Source organism: Varroa destructor, unplaced genomic scaffold (genome assembly GCF_002443255.2).
Source record: "Varroa destructor unplaced genomic scaffold, Vdes_3.0 BEIS01000006.1, whole genome shotgun sequence".
NCBI lineage: Eukaryota > Metazoa > Arthropoda > Arachnida > Mesostigmata > Varroidae > Varroa > Varroa destructor.
In genome coordinates, this window is record NW_019211459.1 from 30,954,375 (window position 1) to 30,970,712 (window position 16,338).

The following is a 16,338-nucleotide window of genomic DNA, read 5'->3' on the forward strand; positions in this document are numbered from 1 at the left end:
TACAACTCTTTTGTCGTACCTTTTGTTTTCGTATTGATATGTTTTACGTTCTGCAGAGTCCGTCCGAGTGGCTTAATAAGCCCCCATGGACATATTTTTTTATTTCTTCTCTTTCTTAGGCAGGTTTTTTCAGTAGGTCGGTAATATTCGCTCGCTCCGTTCCGAGATCACTCGCATTTATAATAACGTTAATCTCTAGTATTAAACACTTTGCGACTGGAGCTGATGTTATATGGATAAATGAAATAGTAAGGGGACAACGTTAACAGTATGGAGTTTCAATATTTACCTTATAAATGTATCTTTCATATATTCCAGTTCAAATGTGTTCGAAAAATTTGTATCATTTATTACACCATTATTATCTGTATACGACTGAGTATTATTTTAGAGCTATATCTGTTGCGTTTTTTTTACAAATAATCCAAGTAACATGTCTTTTTTATTATTCTCTGGCCTAGGGAAGCAAAATAACAACATACATTATCTTTGAGCTTGTAAGCGTATTTTATTATCACATTAAACATTAGTTTAGATAAAATATATTGAAATTACTCATGTATTAAATACGGGTAAACCAATATGTTTCGAATTTTACGTTCGACCGTGAAGTGAAGCGTTGCCTTAGATGGCTGACTCTCACCACAGAGCGGAGTGTTTCAATGCCTGTTTTCGAACTTAAACGACTACATGCCCTTAGTTTAGTAGACAAATACGTTACGTATACACCCTCACGGAATAAATAAGAGTAAATCCGCCACATTGGAAGGAACACTCAAGTAAGATATTTTGAATTCTCGCGCGAAAGGCGTCTGTGTGAAGTGAGACTCATAGCGCCAAAAATGCGTATCCGTTAAAAACATCTGTCTTAGCAATGGCGGCTCCTGACGTGAACAATCTGCCTTGGTAATTATTGAGCCTATAATTACGTCGTACGCATTATTATCTAGAATTTTTTTAGAGACTACTTAAGTGATACATTTAAGTAGGCTTGCGTATATAATGCCAATACAGCATAATTTTTAAGATAGTCTTTAATCCGATAAATACAATCACTTAAGGAACATAAGACGTTGGCTACTTAAAACAATACCAGTTTTTCTTAACAAGAGTATCATGGAGCTCTCGTTACCTAAATTTTCACTTGTACTTATTATTAGAGGTGGTGTGTGTTCAATATATGGTGCATATAAAATTCGTCTATAGGTTACATTTCTTGGTCAATTAAGATATTTTTAAAGAGCTTCTGCAATCTATAAGAAATGAATTATTGAAAATCATTACAGTACGCGCTTTTTTATTCAATAAAAAGGCTTTTTAGAGAGAAAAACTGGCAAGTCGTAACAGTATTCACTACCTAATTCTGGCCTAAAAAAATACAAAGTCAAGTTCTGCACTTGATGGCCATCATAAAAATGAAATGAAAAGGTTTCATATTCTGTTACGATAAATATGATCCTACAAGAAAACTACAAGAGACATTAATAAAGAATATTGAATACATAAGACAATATTCCGAGCAAAAAAAGATGCAAGTGTCGGGCATTTACATCTAGTTAACATCCGCGTTTACATCTAGTTCTATCATAAGTTATAAATGTAAAGACATGCAATATCTCATTGCTTTACGCAGGTAGTTACTGCCTAAATACGATTTTGAAAATCAGTGCCAACTAGAATATGTATGCCTCATTTCTTAACGACGATTTGATGTCTTTTGTGTGCTTTATTGTGACTTAGGGTGGAGAAATATCGACCGAAGACGTTGCAGGATCTGATTGCCCATGAAGACATAATTGCAACAAGTAAGATCTAAAAGTGGTTTATAGCTCGTCTTTGTTCTTACTAGCAGTCTTATTTAGGGCCTAAGTATTATAGCCATGAGGAATTCTCTGTCATAAGTCTACCTTATTCGAAAATTTTGTGAGATTCTTTTTATGGAAATGATGGGCTAAATTCAACGCAGTCTATTAGTGGAGCTAATCTCAATATATTTGGACTCGCGGACTATTGATTTAAAATTTACTTCCGTATGGTTTCGCGCTGTTTTATTTATTGAATTAAATAGTACTTTATAATATTTGTCGTATTTTAGTTGACCGATTCGTCTCGCAAGACAAATTTCCTCACCTTTTATTTTATGGCCCGCCAGGCACCGGAAAAACATCGACGATCCTGGCAACCGCCCACAGACTTTATTCGCCGACTGAATTTAACTCGATGGTACAACTTATTTAATGGTCTAGTTTTATGTTTCATGGCAAACATTTTTACGGCTAAAAACGCTATAATAATTGTTAATATGCCTAGGTAAGTAGACATGCCATTTACGTCACGGTGTCACATAAATTATAATGCAACATACTATGGATATAGAAATTATTATGTTATGCTATAGCGACGTTGAATATGGACAGGATGTGCTATAAATCATAATTCTTCGCACAGGTCATTGCCATTACCGGCACTATTCGATAGTACTTATCTTCAATCTGCTCCAGGTGTTAGAATTAAACGCATCGGATGATCGTGGTATTGGTATTGTGCGCGGGGAAATTCTAAATTTTGCTTCAACACGCACAGTCTTTAACAAACGGTTCAAGCTAATTATTCTTGACGAGGCGGACGCCATGACCCAAGACGCACAAAACGCTCTTCGTAGGTATGCAACTAATATATGTAACATTAAACAGTAAGAACTTTACCTCACAGTAAGTCTGCATTTGTCGTTTGATTCTTCGTGTAATATTAAAAGTAGTTTGGAGAATGTTATAGGCAGCCAAGAAATATTTAAGATTCAATATGCAATATTAACGGTGGTTAGTTATATATATATATATACGTCCTTCAGGGTGATTGAAAAATATACGGATAATGCGCGCTTCTGTATCATCTGCAATTACCTTTCCAAAATTATCCCGCCGCTTCAGGTAATTCTTTTTTTCATTTTTTCTTAAATGTTTTTGAAAATTTAGTTAAGTTTAAAGCCATTGTATAAATGAAGCAAATATTTCCTCGCTATCTCCAAATTATAACTGTCGTTAATAGCTATTCCGTACTGAATAAGTCTTTACCTAATGATGGTGAGCTTACTTCAGTAATATTTTACATAGTCACAAGTGTCAAGATAGAAGTCATGTGTACTAAAGCAAACGTTAAGAATACTCTTGACGGTGTGATAAGAAGCTTACGTAATAACACGTAGCATATAAGCGAGATTTACTTACAACTACCATCATTAACACATTATTTTAATTTGGTTCCAGTCTCGATGTACACGATTTCGATTTGGACCCCTATCAATTGAGCAAATGGTGCCACGTATTAAGCATGTCATTGCGGAAGAAAGGTACGATAAGCCTACATAACTTTATCATTGTATAATATATATATAACATACGCTTACACAAAATAAGCTTTAAAGCTTCCACTAGTAATGATTCGTTGCGAATATTAGTGGGGCAGTGACGCAAAAAATCTCATAAAAACTGCACGTAGAAAAGTTTCCAGGGCAACTAATAAAAATGTGTATTTTGCCGCCATAGCGTGAAAATTAGTTCGACGGGAATTGACGCCATTATAGAGCTGTCTGAGGGAGACATGCGGAAGTCACTTAATATTCTCCAGTCGGCCTTTATGGCTTTTGCTTCTAAGGTGAGCTTAATATGTCGTTTTGTCTGACCGTTCGTACGCGGTTGTTTATCTAGATTTATTGTCACCTGAAAGATCGGGTAACTTCGAAAGTTCTTCGTGAGCGTACAAAGAAGTTGCAAATACGCATTCTAAATTTAGTATTGAATTTATGCGGTCACCTTGGCTCGAGTCCGCCTAGAAAGTGTATTAAAAAAATGGGATATAATCTTAAACACTGCCTGAATTTTAGCTTAACAATTTTTACTTGCTTAAATCTTTGTCCTATATTTCCCTCTACTTTGCTCTTATTACAAAGAATGAAGTTATTACGGAGGATGAGGTTTACCAATGTGTAGGAGCACCCCAAAAATCCACCATTGCAGAGATTATGGGCACTCTAATGAACGACGATGTAACAACCGCATACAATAAGGTAAGAAGAGATTCAACCGTGTGGGTAATCTGTCTTTTTCAACGAATATAGTTGAGTACTCGACAGCCAAATTATATTTATTATTAAATTATTATTATTTTTATTAAACTATTAAGAACCAAAAAAACCGAAAAAAGAGACTACTTTTCACCAATGACTCATGAGCATACTACATAATGAATACTTGCTGGAGGAACGAACCATAGTTTCCACGCAAGGTCCATGCACATCATGACTAATTATTACCCTTGTAGCTAGGCGCGAGACCATAAGGAATGGTACGTGGGCGGATGTACGATAAAACTTATTTGTCTTTGCCCATAAGATTGACTTAGGACTATGCATACGCCAATTGTTGATGATTCTAGCAGGAAGCATTATTATTTCAGGTGCTGTCGATAAAGCAAGGTAAAGGTCTGTCGATGCAAGACATCGTGGGTCGTGTTCATTTATTTATTGCCAGCCTCGATCTCAAATCGCAAGTGAAAGTCTTCATTTTCTCTAAATTAGGTGAAGTAGAGTAAGTATGGAACTCGAATAACACTTTGAAGTGAGTTAAGTGTTTGCAACGAGCTGATTCTGATCTATTAAGTAACCATTAAAAACTATAATAAATGCGCAGTACAAACTTACTCATTTGATCGACCAACATCAATGTGAGTCAGTTTGCAACGACATATTAGCCTGCTTTTGTGTCTAACAGAAGTGACGATATCTTGTCTCCATAGGAAGCGATTGACTGTAGGCACCTCGGAGAATATCCAACTTGCTTCACTCGTCGCTCTAATATTCCAGGCTCGCCAGCTCATGTGAAGTTTGCAAGGAGTAGGACTTCATGTAAAAAAATTTCGGCAGTATAACTTGACCTATGAACATGCTTTAGGGATTTGGAAATAATCACGTCAACTAATGCTCACCACTTACTTCCACTCAAATACTTTACGCCACCTGTATGGAACTCATTTGTTAACTAGAAGTTGGATAATAATAAAAGTGAATATATTCGAATGACGTTCGTTTCCTTATTACTGGTTTGCTGATTACTATTATTATTCATTATTTCTCCGTTTATGACTGTATTAATTCTCTGGGAAGATTAAACCTGTAATATTCAGGTTTTAAAATAATTATTTAACGTTTTGCACATAGGTTAATTTTTGCATTTGTGTTAACAGAAATAATGGACAAGTGTCTTCTCACGATCGCACTTTTCCTGTTTTTAATTTATTGTTACCGATGCGTACTATACTAGGCTAGCTCATGTTGGTAGACTCGTGCATTTACAGCTTAAAAATAAACCCTCTTCCTGCTGCATCTTAGAAACCCGCGTGTTTGGAAATATTGAGGTCCATGTGTTCTTTGATCGATCCGCTTAAGAAAGCTCAAGACCCTTAGAATTATATTACAAAAAAACTACAAGTTCTGAGGGTTAAAAAAAATGTGTTCTTAAAAGTATAGAATACTGATACGGCATTTTTGAGGCTTGTTAAATCACAAGCCAATTCTAATTTTTTAGTCGTTTTATAATAACCGACCGATACCAATTAATACAGGTATAAATCAGTCAGAAGTCCTCCACGCTTCCGCATTTCGTTAATGGTGTCTCTAGTCACGATAAACTTTAAGGTTTAATTTTGCCGTGCACTTTGTGAAATAAATATATGTACTATGACAATCACGCCTGAACGAAGGTACGTAAACTGGTAAAGAAGAAACTGCCCTAAAATTATGTTCTGTTTAAAACGTTGCTGATCGAATTTTATCGACAATCTTTACGTAATATCCTGTAAATAAAATTGGACCCACAAAACAAAATACAATTTTTCGAAAGACGAAAGAAAATGTTAATCATAAATGGCATTTTTGATCTTTATCCGCTAGGAACTCCACTACATAGTACTATGTCCGCTACATTTATAACTTAAAATGAGAAGCTTGTTGTGTTTTCGGTATATTTTTTTATTACTGACAGCCGCAACGTCAGTACGCCTGATGTTTTCGCGTGACGATTGAACGAAGTCGAGCCGTGATTACCGCGTGGTCGATAGACAACCAATGCCTAAATCATCTTGCGCAGTAGCGAGTTAATAAGCGTCTCGCGATTACCATAGTCCCCACCCTCGACGAAGTGGGTGGTCTTCTTTCGCCATCCACCCTTGGGGTTGTTGAGTTTGAAATGCCACAGGAAGTTGACAACCTGTTTAAAGTTAGGTCCAACCGTGTAGATCTCATGAACGAGGTCTTCCATACAGATAATACCATACTTGCCCAACTTCTCCTCAATAATGGAATTATCAATAAGCGGTACCCGGCGACCATTGACGCGTCCAAAGCCGCGTTTATATATCAAGTCGCGCACGGTCTTGAGGTTAGGGTAACCCCAGGCAAGGTAGGGCTCAGCTAAGCGAAGCATGTTGATGGTGGCCTTGTTCAGCCGCACGAACATCGCGTTGTTGATTTGTCGTAAGCGGAACAACTGCATGACCTTTCTCGGCTTGGGCGAAACGCCGGTGATACCGCGGATACGGATCACAATGGCGACCTGAAAAAATCAAAAGACTTACGTTACACTTCGTCGGATTATTTCGCCACATTCGTGTAAGCACAATTATTGCCTAGACCTGGCAATAGTTTTAACGATTTTGATTTCCTCTGGTTATATAATAATAATTTTACGATGTATGAAACACGTAGTCGATTTGAGTAGGTGACAGAAAATAAAGAAGCCTCAGGGGCAAAAATAATATAATAAAATTAATGTAATAAAATCCGTAGAGAAGCTTCTCACCTTCGGCTCATCAGGAACGAAGAAGTTCCCGTTAACTTTGGCCACCAAACGGTTGTTTTTCTCTGATGTTTCAATACGACGATATTCGCGCACGTATTGTTCGGCACGTCGGAAAGCCAACTATACAGAGGAAAAAACGCATGATATCATTACATAATTAAAAAAGAGGTGTTTAGAGAACAAGCCGCTTTAGAAAACATATTTTGAAGGGATTTGTAAAATGGATGGAAAGAAAGAGTTCTTTCTATGTGTACTGGCGCATGGCGCACCAAGATGTCGAGCGTTATCAGAAACCGAACCTGTTGTCTGCTTATTTTACGCTGTGAAGTTATTTTCGTTGACACTAACCACACGACGTGCACGGGCAGCTTTCTTTTTGGCGGCAGCTGCTAGAAGCCTCTGTTGTCTCAGCTCGGCATTGTGCTTTCTCTGCTTGAGAAGAGTCTCCGGTACCATTGGCTTTTTGCCTTCAACAAATTTCTTTGTAGCGGTCGACATGCCACTGTGATTTCTGCAAATATCGTAAAGCGTATAATCAAACGATAGGTTTCCTTTCGATGCTATTTTATTGACTAAGGAAGAAAGGCAAGTGCGTTACGATTACATGAAGAAAAACACATGAATATGGGTGCTGCAATATTTCAACAACGCAATAATAAAAAGGTTCGTATGATTCGCTTTTGCTCCGGCGTGAGCTTAAATGCGTGAAATAAAAACTGATTTCAGGTTATTTTACGTGGCACATTTGTAGTGACGTTTGTCCAACGTCACCTCGAGTTCCTTTTTATTATCAGCCTCAGTGTGAAGAAATGTTTTGTTGCTCGAAATAAGACTACAGTTTTTTGTTGTATCTAGTTCAATATCGGATTCGCTGTATTCAAACAAGGTGAGTAACATACCAAAACATTTACACACAGCTGTCGCCGGTGAATTTCAACAGCGGAAACTTGTCTTGTGTTTATATAGAAGTACCTTGACATACATGAAAAATGTCACACAGCTTTTAAGTGAACCGTTATCATATCTAAGATTATCTAAACCGAAAAATTTTGTTGAAATTTACGCTATACTGATCGAATAAACAGCTAGTCTAATGCAAAATACCGGTCTACGGAAAAGTTTGCTTCATCGATGAGCAACTGTTAGACACGGTTCGTAATTGTTGACTAAACCGCTCGTTCACGATTATTTAAAAACGAAAAACTGGCTAAAATTTTGTATTAGAGCCTATTCAAACCGGCTTGCTGCTCACAACAGATAGACGAGCTTCTCATATAGTTTAACAAGTGATACACGAATGGTTTAATTATTCCATTCTTGGTCGAGAAGCACGCCAGACGAAATTACTTATGGTCTAAGGTCTATGCTTTCACAGCCTTCCCACAGTCTGGTCTGGGAGAATAATGCAACCACACTTCACTTCACCATCTAGTATAGCACTAAACATCACATATTTGCAAAATTTTACCAAAAAAGACAAAAATACAAATGCACCAACCTAGCCCCGACACGTGCACACAGGAAAAGACTTAACTACGCGTCTGCTGAGAAATCATCCATACGAAAGGGCGCCTCGTATAGCGCGGGGAATTCGAAAGTTCAATATTTGCTAGAGACAGATACGCGTAATATAATAGAAGGTTAATCTATGCAGTCATATAAATTTTTCTTTTCGTTTCCTATTTGCATAGAACGTGTCCAATAATAACTCTTAAATGAATGCTATTTAGAATAACGAAACAAGCGTCAAACAGCATACGGTTCTCTATAGCTGTCTATTTATCTTGGTTCAATCACTCTGTGTGGCTTGCACGAAACTTGTAGTTGATAAAAGCCTAACCAATACAATCTTTGGGGTATATTTTGTTCTCAGCTAAGCAAATATATGATGATTAAAACTATGTTTATGTGGTAATTATCGATCAATATTAATGAACAAGTATTCTATAGCACACTTAATACGTAATAGTATTTGGGCCACGCCATCTGTTGACTGATATAGCACAGTAAAGGTTTATAGAGAATTTTTTAAATGAGCCTTTATCTGACTTCGTTAAAACTAATTAAACATACGTACTACTGAATTACTCATGATATTTATTTAAGCACGAATTCGAGGAATAACTGATTTTTTTTATTTATATATCTCTAACTAGCCTAATAGCAATATGATGTTTTGCGAAGTTCATTATTCCTTTGAGCAAGAGAATAAGTGCCGCTTTGAACTACATTTTCTTAAGATTAACCTAATATATGAAGGGCAATATCTCCATATGGTCTTCCTATATAGATAATATTGGATTATATACAGCGTCCTTTAAATTGCATTTGGATATTAACTCAAACTTAATATTTGTTGAAGTACGACTTTCACTCTTTAGCTATTATAATTAATATGCTTTCCTTTGGATACAAATTTCTATTTAAAAACAAAATGTGGATTGAAGCTTCTGCTAAGCTCGTGTTTAAGTTGTCCTTAGCTTAAGTATTTGCTGGATTTTTATATATACTGCTTGTACACCTCCGTCTATCAAAAAATGCCACAATGTGGTTACAACCTACTTCGCGCCTAAATTTAGAGCTATCGAATAAGTTTCTATGAGAACCTGTGATACCGCAACTTCTATGCCAGCCGGCGCGTTCTTGTTGGCTCTCTTCGACAACATATGTGTTGTAACAACGTGCGTTGGCGTGAAAATTTTCATATTAACGTGATTTGTGTATTCGGTTTGATAGTTCAGCGCTTAACGGTGAGCAGCCAGTGATGGTAACCAAGAGTGCGAAGATCAAAACTCGTCCAGATCCCGCTATGGATGAAATTAGCGATGATGAGCCGGACTTCTCCGACCCCGAAGGTTTCATTGATGACATTAACGACGAGGATTTGCTTGAGGTGGGAATCCAACAGTCGTACGCGTAGAACGTGTTTAAACCACCGTAGTGGAATACATTACAGGTTGCACCCACAGCAAGCGAGTTCGAAATTGGTTGTGTTTTAAACTCTGCGAATCGAAAAAGCTTTCTTGTGATCAAGAAGGACTGAACGCTCGGATCGGCCGAGCGGCTCTCGTAGTTTGTGCTTGAGCATTGGCAGAATCTACGCTGTACAAGGGCAAAACGGTTGTCAGCGACTGGTAGACAACAAGCGACGTGAACCAGCAGATAAGAAGTATTATTGGAAAAGCCTTTCATGAAACACTATAACTTGTTCAATTCGAACCTCTGCAAATTCTAGTCTTCAAGCGTCAAGATTAGCAGTACGCGAAGTGATAAAGATGTTCAAACTGATGATAACAGATTGTTTTTTTTTTTATTTTAAAACGCGTGTCGTTCACTCTTCCTATATTTTAGTGTACGCGCTGCTTTTCCATGAATTCCTGACAAACTATATTCACAATAAACAATCATTTCTATGCACATACATAAAGGGTTCATTTTAAAGAATAGCTGGTGTTAGTGATATGGTATCTATCACTGATAGTCGCTATGAAATTTAAATGCCCATTTGTTCATTCAAAACTTCCCATGAATGATCTGCATATATTTTTCTGCCACTGAAGTCGAAATTAAACTTCTCTATGTACGTTATAGTTGCAAGCTGAACTATTTGTTGCGCACGTTGCGGGGCTAAATCAGTTTCTATAACGTCGTTGATATTTATTATTTTTATTCAATTATATTTCGTATGGTTTTATGTATTTTTGCCACTTGCTTTACTTGATTTCTCTTGGTTAGTAAAAATATGTGTTTAATTTGGATAGGTTCGGGCAGTTAAGAACATGATTATTTAATTCGTTTTGTTTAAAACTTCACATGGGATGCACACTTCGATGCATAATATTGTATCAGATTCGGCCATATAATTATCTAAACTACATTATAAATTTTCTCCACGGGGCCCGCATTCAAATTAAATTTGATAAGCAGCCCTGTGAATCATAACCATTTTCGGGAGCAAAGGTATTACGCATTATTCAACCCTTAATATTCGATCGTCAAGCAGATGGAAAAATTTTTTCGAAGCTAGCGACAATAAATCCTAATTAAAGTTAGTGCATCAAAGGTAGTATTCTCGACTTAGTACTATTGTCGAGAGAAACATACCTTTCCGTAGTGGGTTGTCGATGCCGCAATAATTGCTGTTGTATATCTTCTTAAAAACTAAAGTAAAATAAGAAACTAATCAACACCGCTATTTAATCGGCCAGATTCACAATTATTGCGAAAATCATTAATCAGTTTCTTATTTCTCGTTTAAAAAAAAACAAGGTTTTTTTCTTTAGAGTAATCATTGGCGAAATTTTCACCTGTCTTAATAATGAGACTCCCTAGGGAGATGTTTTCTGTCAAGAAATCTGTATTGCAGTTGTACCTTATCGATTTTAACAAACCTTCTAACCTTACCCTATAAGGACTTATACCGCGAGCGACCAGCAGAAGCTGACGGTCTTGAATCCGTAATCGTGGTGGACAACATACCGATTGTGACTCCTGAACGTCTCGATAAGCTCAAGAGTGTTCTCCATAAAACGTTCTCTCCGTTCGGCGAGACAAGTTCGTGGGAGTTTCCCATTGACGAGGAAACTGGAAAAACAAAAGGTTTCGTGTTCATCGAATACCGGGACGCCACTGGAGCTCAGGAAGCTGTACAGCGCATGAATGGGTATGTATCGTGCACAATCTCTAATGTAGTCTCTCTTTTCTTTTGTTGAGCTTTTTTGCTCTCAAAAGTCCTGCGACTAATCGCTGGAGTCAGCAGATTACGATGTATTCAGCAATACTATTATAACCATTGATATAATGTATGCTCAGTTTATCTAATCTATGGCTAACCATTTATTCTCTTTTATATTCATTCTTTGCTTTTCAGATACAAACTAGATAAGAATCATACGTTTATCGTCTGCCCGTTCACCGACTTTCAGAAGTACGAGGCCCTCTCAGAAGACTGGCGCCCTCCGCAGCCACAGCCATATCCATATGGTCAATACGGCAATTTAGGTCTGTACCTTCAGGAACCTGACTGTCGAGATCAATTTGTCGTCACCTCGGAAAATGGCCGCAAGGTGGGAGGACTTTTAAGGCTTATTTAATACAACAGTCTCGCATTCAGCTGTGTTTTATCACCTGGGAGAATACAAAGACTGTTTTTATGGAATGTTTTTTTTTGTACTGTGCGACTGACTCTCTCAGCGCATACTAGACATCGTTAAGTTAAGATCGTTTTATAAGCGTAAAATTCACCGCTTTCAAAAGGCTTTTCTTAGTACTGCCGGAGAGCGAGTGAGCTCCCTTTTGCCGATGTACGCAAATTACTGATGAGGGTATTTTAAATTGTACAATCGTTTTATATATTAAGCTGATCGAGATCTGTTTTCCTAAATAGGTTGTATGGGTTTCAGAAAATAAAGATGTGTGAATTGATAAGGACGAATTCTATTTATCAGTAACTTAGTAATGATTCTGTTTGTTTTATTTCAGGTATCCATGTATCTGCATGGATTCCAGGTAAATCATCTGTCTGAATCGTTAGGATGAGTTTTCGTTCGGTTACTGTATTTGTATAAATCAAGTCAAGTTATAATTACCCCATAACCTTTGTCTGTTAACAAATATAATTGTTTTCATACACGCCTTGATTTAATTTAATAAAATTGACCTTGCAGGAGGATTCCTTACTTTTTGAGCGTGATAACTTCACCGATTTGGGTGTTATATGGTCGCCCAAAGGCACCTACCTTGCCTCATTCCACGAACAGGGCATCCAGTTGTGGGGAGGAGAAAAGTTTGAAAAGATTCATAAATTTAAACATTATAAGGTAAATTGAATGGCCGATACGGTTTAGATATCCCTCTATTCTATATCCAATGTATCTAAATATGATGCAAAGATCATGTGATTTTACGCGCTTTTGTACTGAAATCAAAAGTGTTTGCAAAGTTACGCAGCCCTACGAGAGATAAACCAACTTGACGGTTTCCATTATATTTTTTCTTTCTTTTTTCTGTAAGTGCATATTTTTATAGGGCTATGTATCTCCAAACAAAAGTAATTAGTTATAAGTAAAAACTATTAAACAGAAGGCTACCATATTTAGTTTCCCGTAGAGCTGCGTGAGTCTTTTCATATGCTTAATGTGTTCAACAAATACAGTATACAAATCGTGATGTTATTAAAATCTTTCACTCGCTTGTCATAAGCCACAAGCAAAAACGGCAAAACCCAAGTCCACATACCTTTGTGTACATTTACCTAACTTACAGACAGATTAGCCATATATATTACAAAATAGGTAATGCTAAGGTAACTTTAGACCGGTTAAAGTCGATTTGGCCGTTTGTATTGGTTCTTTAACGCAGGTGCGGTTAATCGATTTTTCACCATGCGAGCGTTATCTGGTGACGTTCAATGATGGTGTTGGAGGCCCAACAGGAAAAGGCTCTTCCGATTTGCACGAAGATGACCGGAAGCCCAGCGTTGTTGTGTGGGATATTTTAACAATGCAGAAGAAGAGAACATTCCAGCCTTCAGAAGAGATCACATGGCCCATGTTTAAGTGGAGCCATGACGACAAATACTTTGCCCGCCAAACCGAGGACAATATTCAGATCTACGAAACGCCTAGCTGTGGACTTCTGGACAAAAAATCACACAAGGTAACTAATGATGTTTCAGGGAGCGAAACAATCCATATCTGCATTTTATTTGTACATTCCGACTTTCGGGAACGTTTTAATGAATATTGTTCTCGTCATGGAGATTTATTTCTAATTAAACTAAATTCCTTTTCTTTGTTTTCAAGGTAACCGGTGTGAAGTCGTTCAGCTGGTGCCCGACTTTAAACATCATGGCCTATTGGGTAGCTGAAGACCGAGACGTACCAGCTAGGGTAAATCTTTTGGAGATTCCTTCTCGGCAAGAGCTTCGATCGAAAAACCTGTTCAACGTAGCCGACTGTAAAATGTGTTGGCAGAAGAATGGCGACTACCTAGCTGTCAAAGTTGACCGTTTCCAGAAGTCTAAAAAAGAAGGCAACGTTATCAAATATTCCGGGATGTATTTCAATTTCGAGGTAACTTATTTGTTGAACTAGATACTGGCATCTTAGTAAGTAGAAATATGTGAAATAATTACAACCATTGTGAAACATTTGAATAAACCAATAAACCTATTGCTTATTAGTAATTGAGGAAGTAACAGTTACTATGATGATGAAATTATTTACGGGCATTGTAGTAACTTTAAACGTTCTGAAATATGGATGCATTTGAATATTTTTGTTTTTCCTACTGCTTAGCCCGAGTCTTTTTTGTATACATCGGTTTCACCTTGCCACAGGTGTTTATGATTCGAGAGAAAAATATTCCCGTAGATTCGGTCGAGTTGAAGGATTCCTGCGTGAATCAGTTGGCTTGGGAACCCAATGGTTCAAAGTTCGCTGTCGTCCACGGAGAAGGCCAGCATTCGGCTGTGTCATTTTATCAAGTTAGTTTTCTTTGCCTAATTGTTTTCTCGTGCGAGCGGTCATTGACAGGCACTTTTCAAAATATTATTCGAGATTTATATAGCATGTTCTTTTCTCTCATGACTGTAGTGTACGGGTAAAATCAATTATTTTTAGGCTATCAAAAAGACAATCGTTGACAGCATGTGTACTTGTACCCATGAAAATAGATTAATCATGATGATCCGTGTTTCGGCTTAAGGTCAAGTCTGCTTCAGTGACGCTGTTAAAGCGTATGGAAAAAAAGTTGTGCAACAGACTTCTTTGGTCACCTAGTGGTCAGTTCATTGTGCTTGCTGGTCTGAAGACACTTAATGGCACACTCGAGTTTGTGGACACAGCGAACGATTTCACCATACTGACGACTGCTGAACATTTTCGTTGCACGGACGTTGAGTGGGATCCTACTGGACGATATGTAGTTACCTCGGTCTCAGCTTGGGCTGGGGACCGCTCGGATAATGCCTATTGGATTTGGAGTTTCCAGGTAAGCATTAAACCTACTGTAAATCGCAATTTTCGTACTTAACTGCGGCTGATATTTGGACGAAATTCTACAAAGAGAAAGCAAATTGTGTCAATTGATAAAATATTAGTATCCTGATAAGGAAAATATATAAATATTTCATATAGTGGAATACTACTACACAATAATAGTTTGTTCCTGTATTTTACTTGACAGTCATCTAAAGTTATCTAGTAGAACAGTTTACTTTTTGCACAAATTATTTCGTAGCCCCAGAGGGCGATCCATGTAAAGCTGAAGCTAGATGTGCTTGCCAAGATGATGCTTTTAATTACGGTAAATTATGAACATTAATTTTATTTAATAAAAAAAGTTTGGTTGAAAAGTTTTTGTAAAGGTCTTTTTTTTGTATAATTATGCACCCAGCAGCTTAAGTTTCTTTATTCCTATTCAAGAGCTAAATTTCAAACTCAGTATTCAGGAAAATCTTTGACTCCGGATGTATTGATACGCTTTTTAGGGTAAGACTCTACGTAAAACGGCTCCGACAGGCTTTTGTGCATTCCAATGGAGACCCAGACCTCGCACCTTGCTAACTGAGGATCATATTAAGGAAATCAAGAAGAATTTCAAAAAATATTCGCAACAGTTTGAAGTTAAGGATCGCGCATCACTTACCAAGGTATCCAAGGACATTATGGAGAAACGCCAAAAATTAATGGAGCGACATCGTAGCTGGCAGGCCGATAAGAATAATAAACTCGCCATTCTGAGGCCTCTTCGCCTCGAGCTTCGCGGTGGCGTTGACACGGACGCCCTAGATACTACCGAAGATCCTGATGATCTTGAGGAGGAAACTCTTTTTGTACTTGTCAAGGAAGAGAGCATCGCACTCCCCGCGTAGATCTTGAAGCTACAGCCGTATTATACAAACACTGGCTGAAAGACCGCTTCACCGCTTGAACCATCTGTGAAAAAAGGGACTTCTGGCCGATGACACATGATGTCGAAAAGTAGCAAACCATGGACAAAAGTGGAACAAAGCACTTACGAAAATAAACTAATAAATTCTTATTATTCATACAAGTAAAATTCTATTGTCATTGTCCAGTTGTGCTAACAATTAATAAGAAGTGTCGCTCACCTTAACTGATTTGATCCTGGTTATACCTATACAGAAATTGCTGTAAACAGACCTCGCTTTTTGATGTAATTAACCTCCTCCCTCTATCCCCTCCTAAAAAGGTGTTTGAATCTCAGGTAAAGGAAAGTCTCTAAGACATGAGAGTTATACACGATTGGAAACCAAGGAGAGTATGTAAAAGCGCTTCATCCGTTACTGCAAATCAATTGTATATATTCTTTTGATGGTTCTAATTGCGTTTTATCTGGCGGCAACTTTTGGCAAAACATAATAAATGGCCAGCGTCTAAATCCTGTTTTTTTACCTATAAACTCCTACTCAATATACAGTAGGTGTAACATTCTCTCGAGTAAAAATTTTTTTGGCTAC

General features: G+C 37.4%; 3 protein-coding genes across 7 annotated transcripts; 2 read left to right on the forward strand and 1 right to left on the reverse strand.

The window, feature by feature from the left end:
- Positions 1 to 772: 772 nt before the first annotated feature.
- Positions 773 to 5,077, forward strand: RfC3 (replication factor C subunit RfC3). 3 transcript variants are annotated; one of them, XM_086993809.1, is made up of 10 exons: positions 773 to 906; positions 1,741 to 1,805; positions 2,096 to 2,223; positions 2,502 to 2,662; positions 2,852 to 2,930; positions 3,267 to 3,349; positions 3,546 to 3,654; positions 3,950 to 4,066; positions 4,456 to 4,576; positions 4,795 to 5,077. In XM_086993809.1, exons 1-10 carry the CDS (start codon positions 875 to 877, stop codon positions 4,803 to 4,805), a joined length of 906 nt encoding a protein of 301 aa, XP_086849935.1. In that variant the 5' UTR covers positions 773 to 874; the 3' UTR covers positions 4,806 to 5,077. The 3 variants fall into 3 exon arrangements, with proteins under 3 accessions (XP_086849935.1, XP_022668076.1, XP_086849934.1); XM_022812341.2 differs by having other exon boundaries at positions 776 to 906; positions 4,456 to 4,586; XM_086993808.1 differs by lacking the exon at positions 773 to 906 and adding an exon at positions 1,593 to 1,633 and having other exon boundaries at positions 4,456 to 4,586.
- Positions 5,078 to 6,001: 924 nt separating this feature from the next.
- RpL7 (ribosomal protein L7) lies at positions 6,002 to 7,352 on the reverse strand. The gene is made up of 3 exons (XM_022812342.2): positions 7,203 to 7,352; positions 6,855 to 6,974; positions 6,002 to 6,608 (listed from the first exon to the last, which is right to left on the reverse strand). Exons 1-3 carry the CDS (start codon positions 7,350 to 7,352, stop codon positions 6,126 to 6,128), a joined length of 753 nt encoding a protein of 250 aa, XP_022668077.1. The 3' UTR covers positions 6,002 to 6,125.
- Positions 7,353 to 7,363: 11 nt separating this feature from the next.
- Positions 7,364 to 15,917, forward strand: eIF3b (eukaryotic translation initiation factor 3 subunit b). Of its 3 annotated transcripts, none has more exons than XM_086993805.1 (10): positions 7,364 to 7,517; positions 11,267 to 11,517; positions 11,725 to 11,920; positions 12,336 to 12,362; positions 12,521 to 12,673; positions 13,215 to 13,511; positions 13,658 to 13,927; positions 14,194 to 14,340; positions 14,562 to 14,846; positions 15,346 to 15,917. In XM_086993805.1, exons 1-10 carry the CDS (start codon positions 7,473 to 7,475, stop codon positions 15,727 to 15,729), a joined length of 2,055 nt encoding a protein of 684 aa, XP_086849931.1. In that variant the 5' UTR covers positions 7,364 to 7,472; the 3' UTR covers positions 15,730 to 15,917. The 3 variants fall into 3 exon arrangements, with proteins under 3 accessions (XP_086849931.1, XP_022668075.1, XP_086849932.1); XM_022812340.2 differs by lacking the exon at positions 7,364 to 7,517 and adding an exon at positions 9,484 to 9,747; XM_086993806.1 differs by lacking the exon at positions 7,364 to 7,517 and adding an exon at positions 9,775 to 10,023.
- Positions 15,918 to 16,338: the final 421 nt, after the last annotated feature.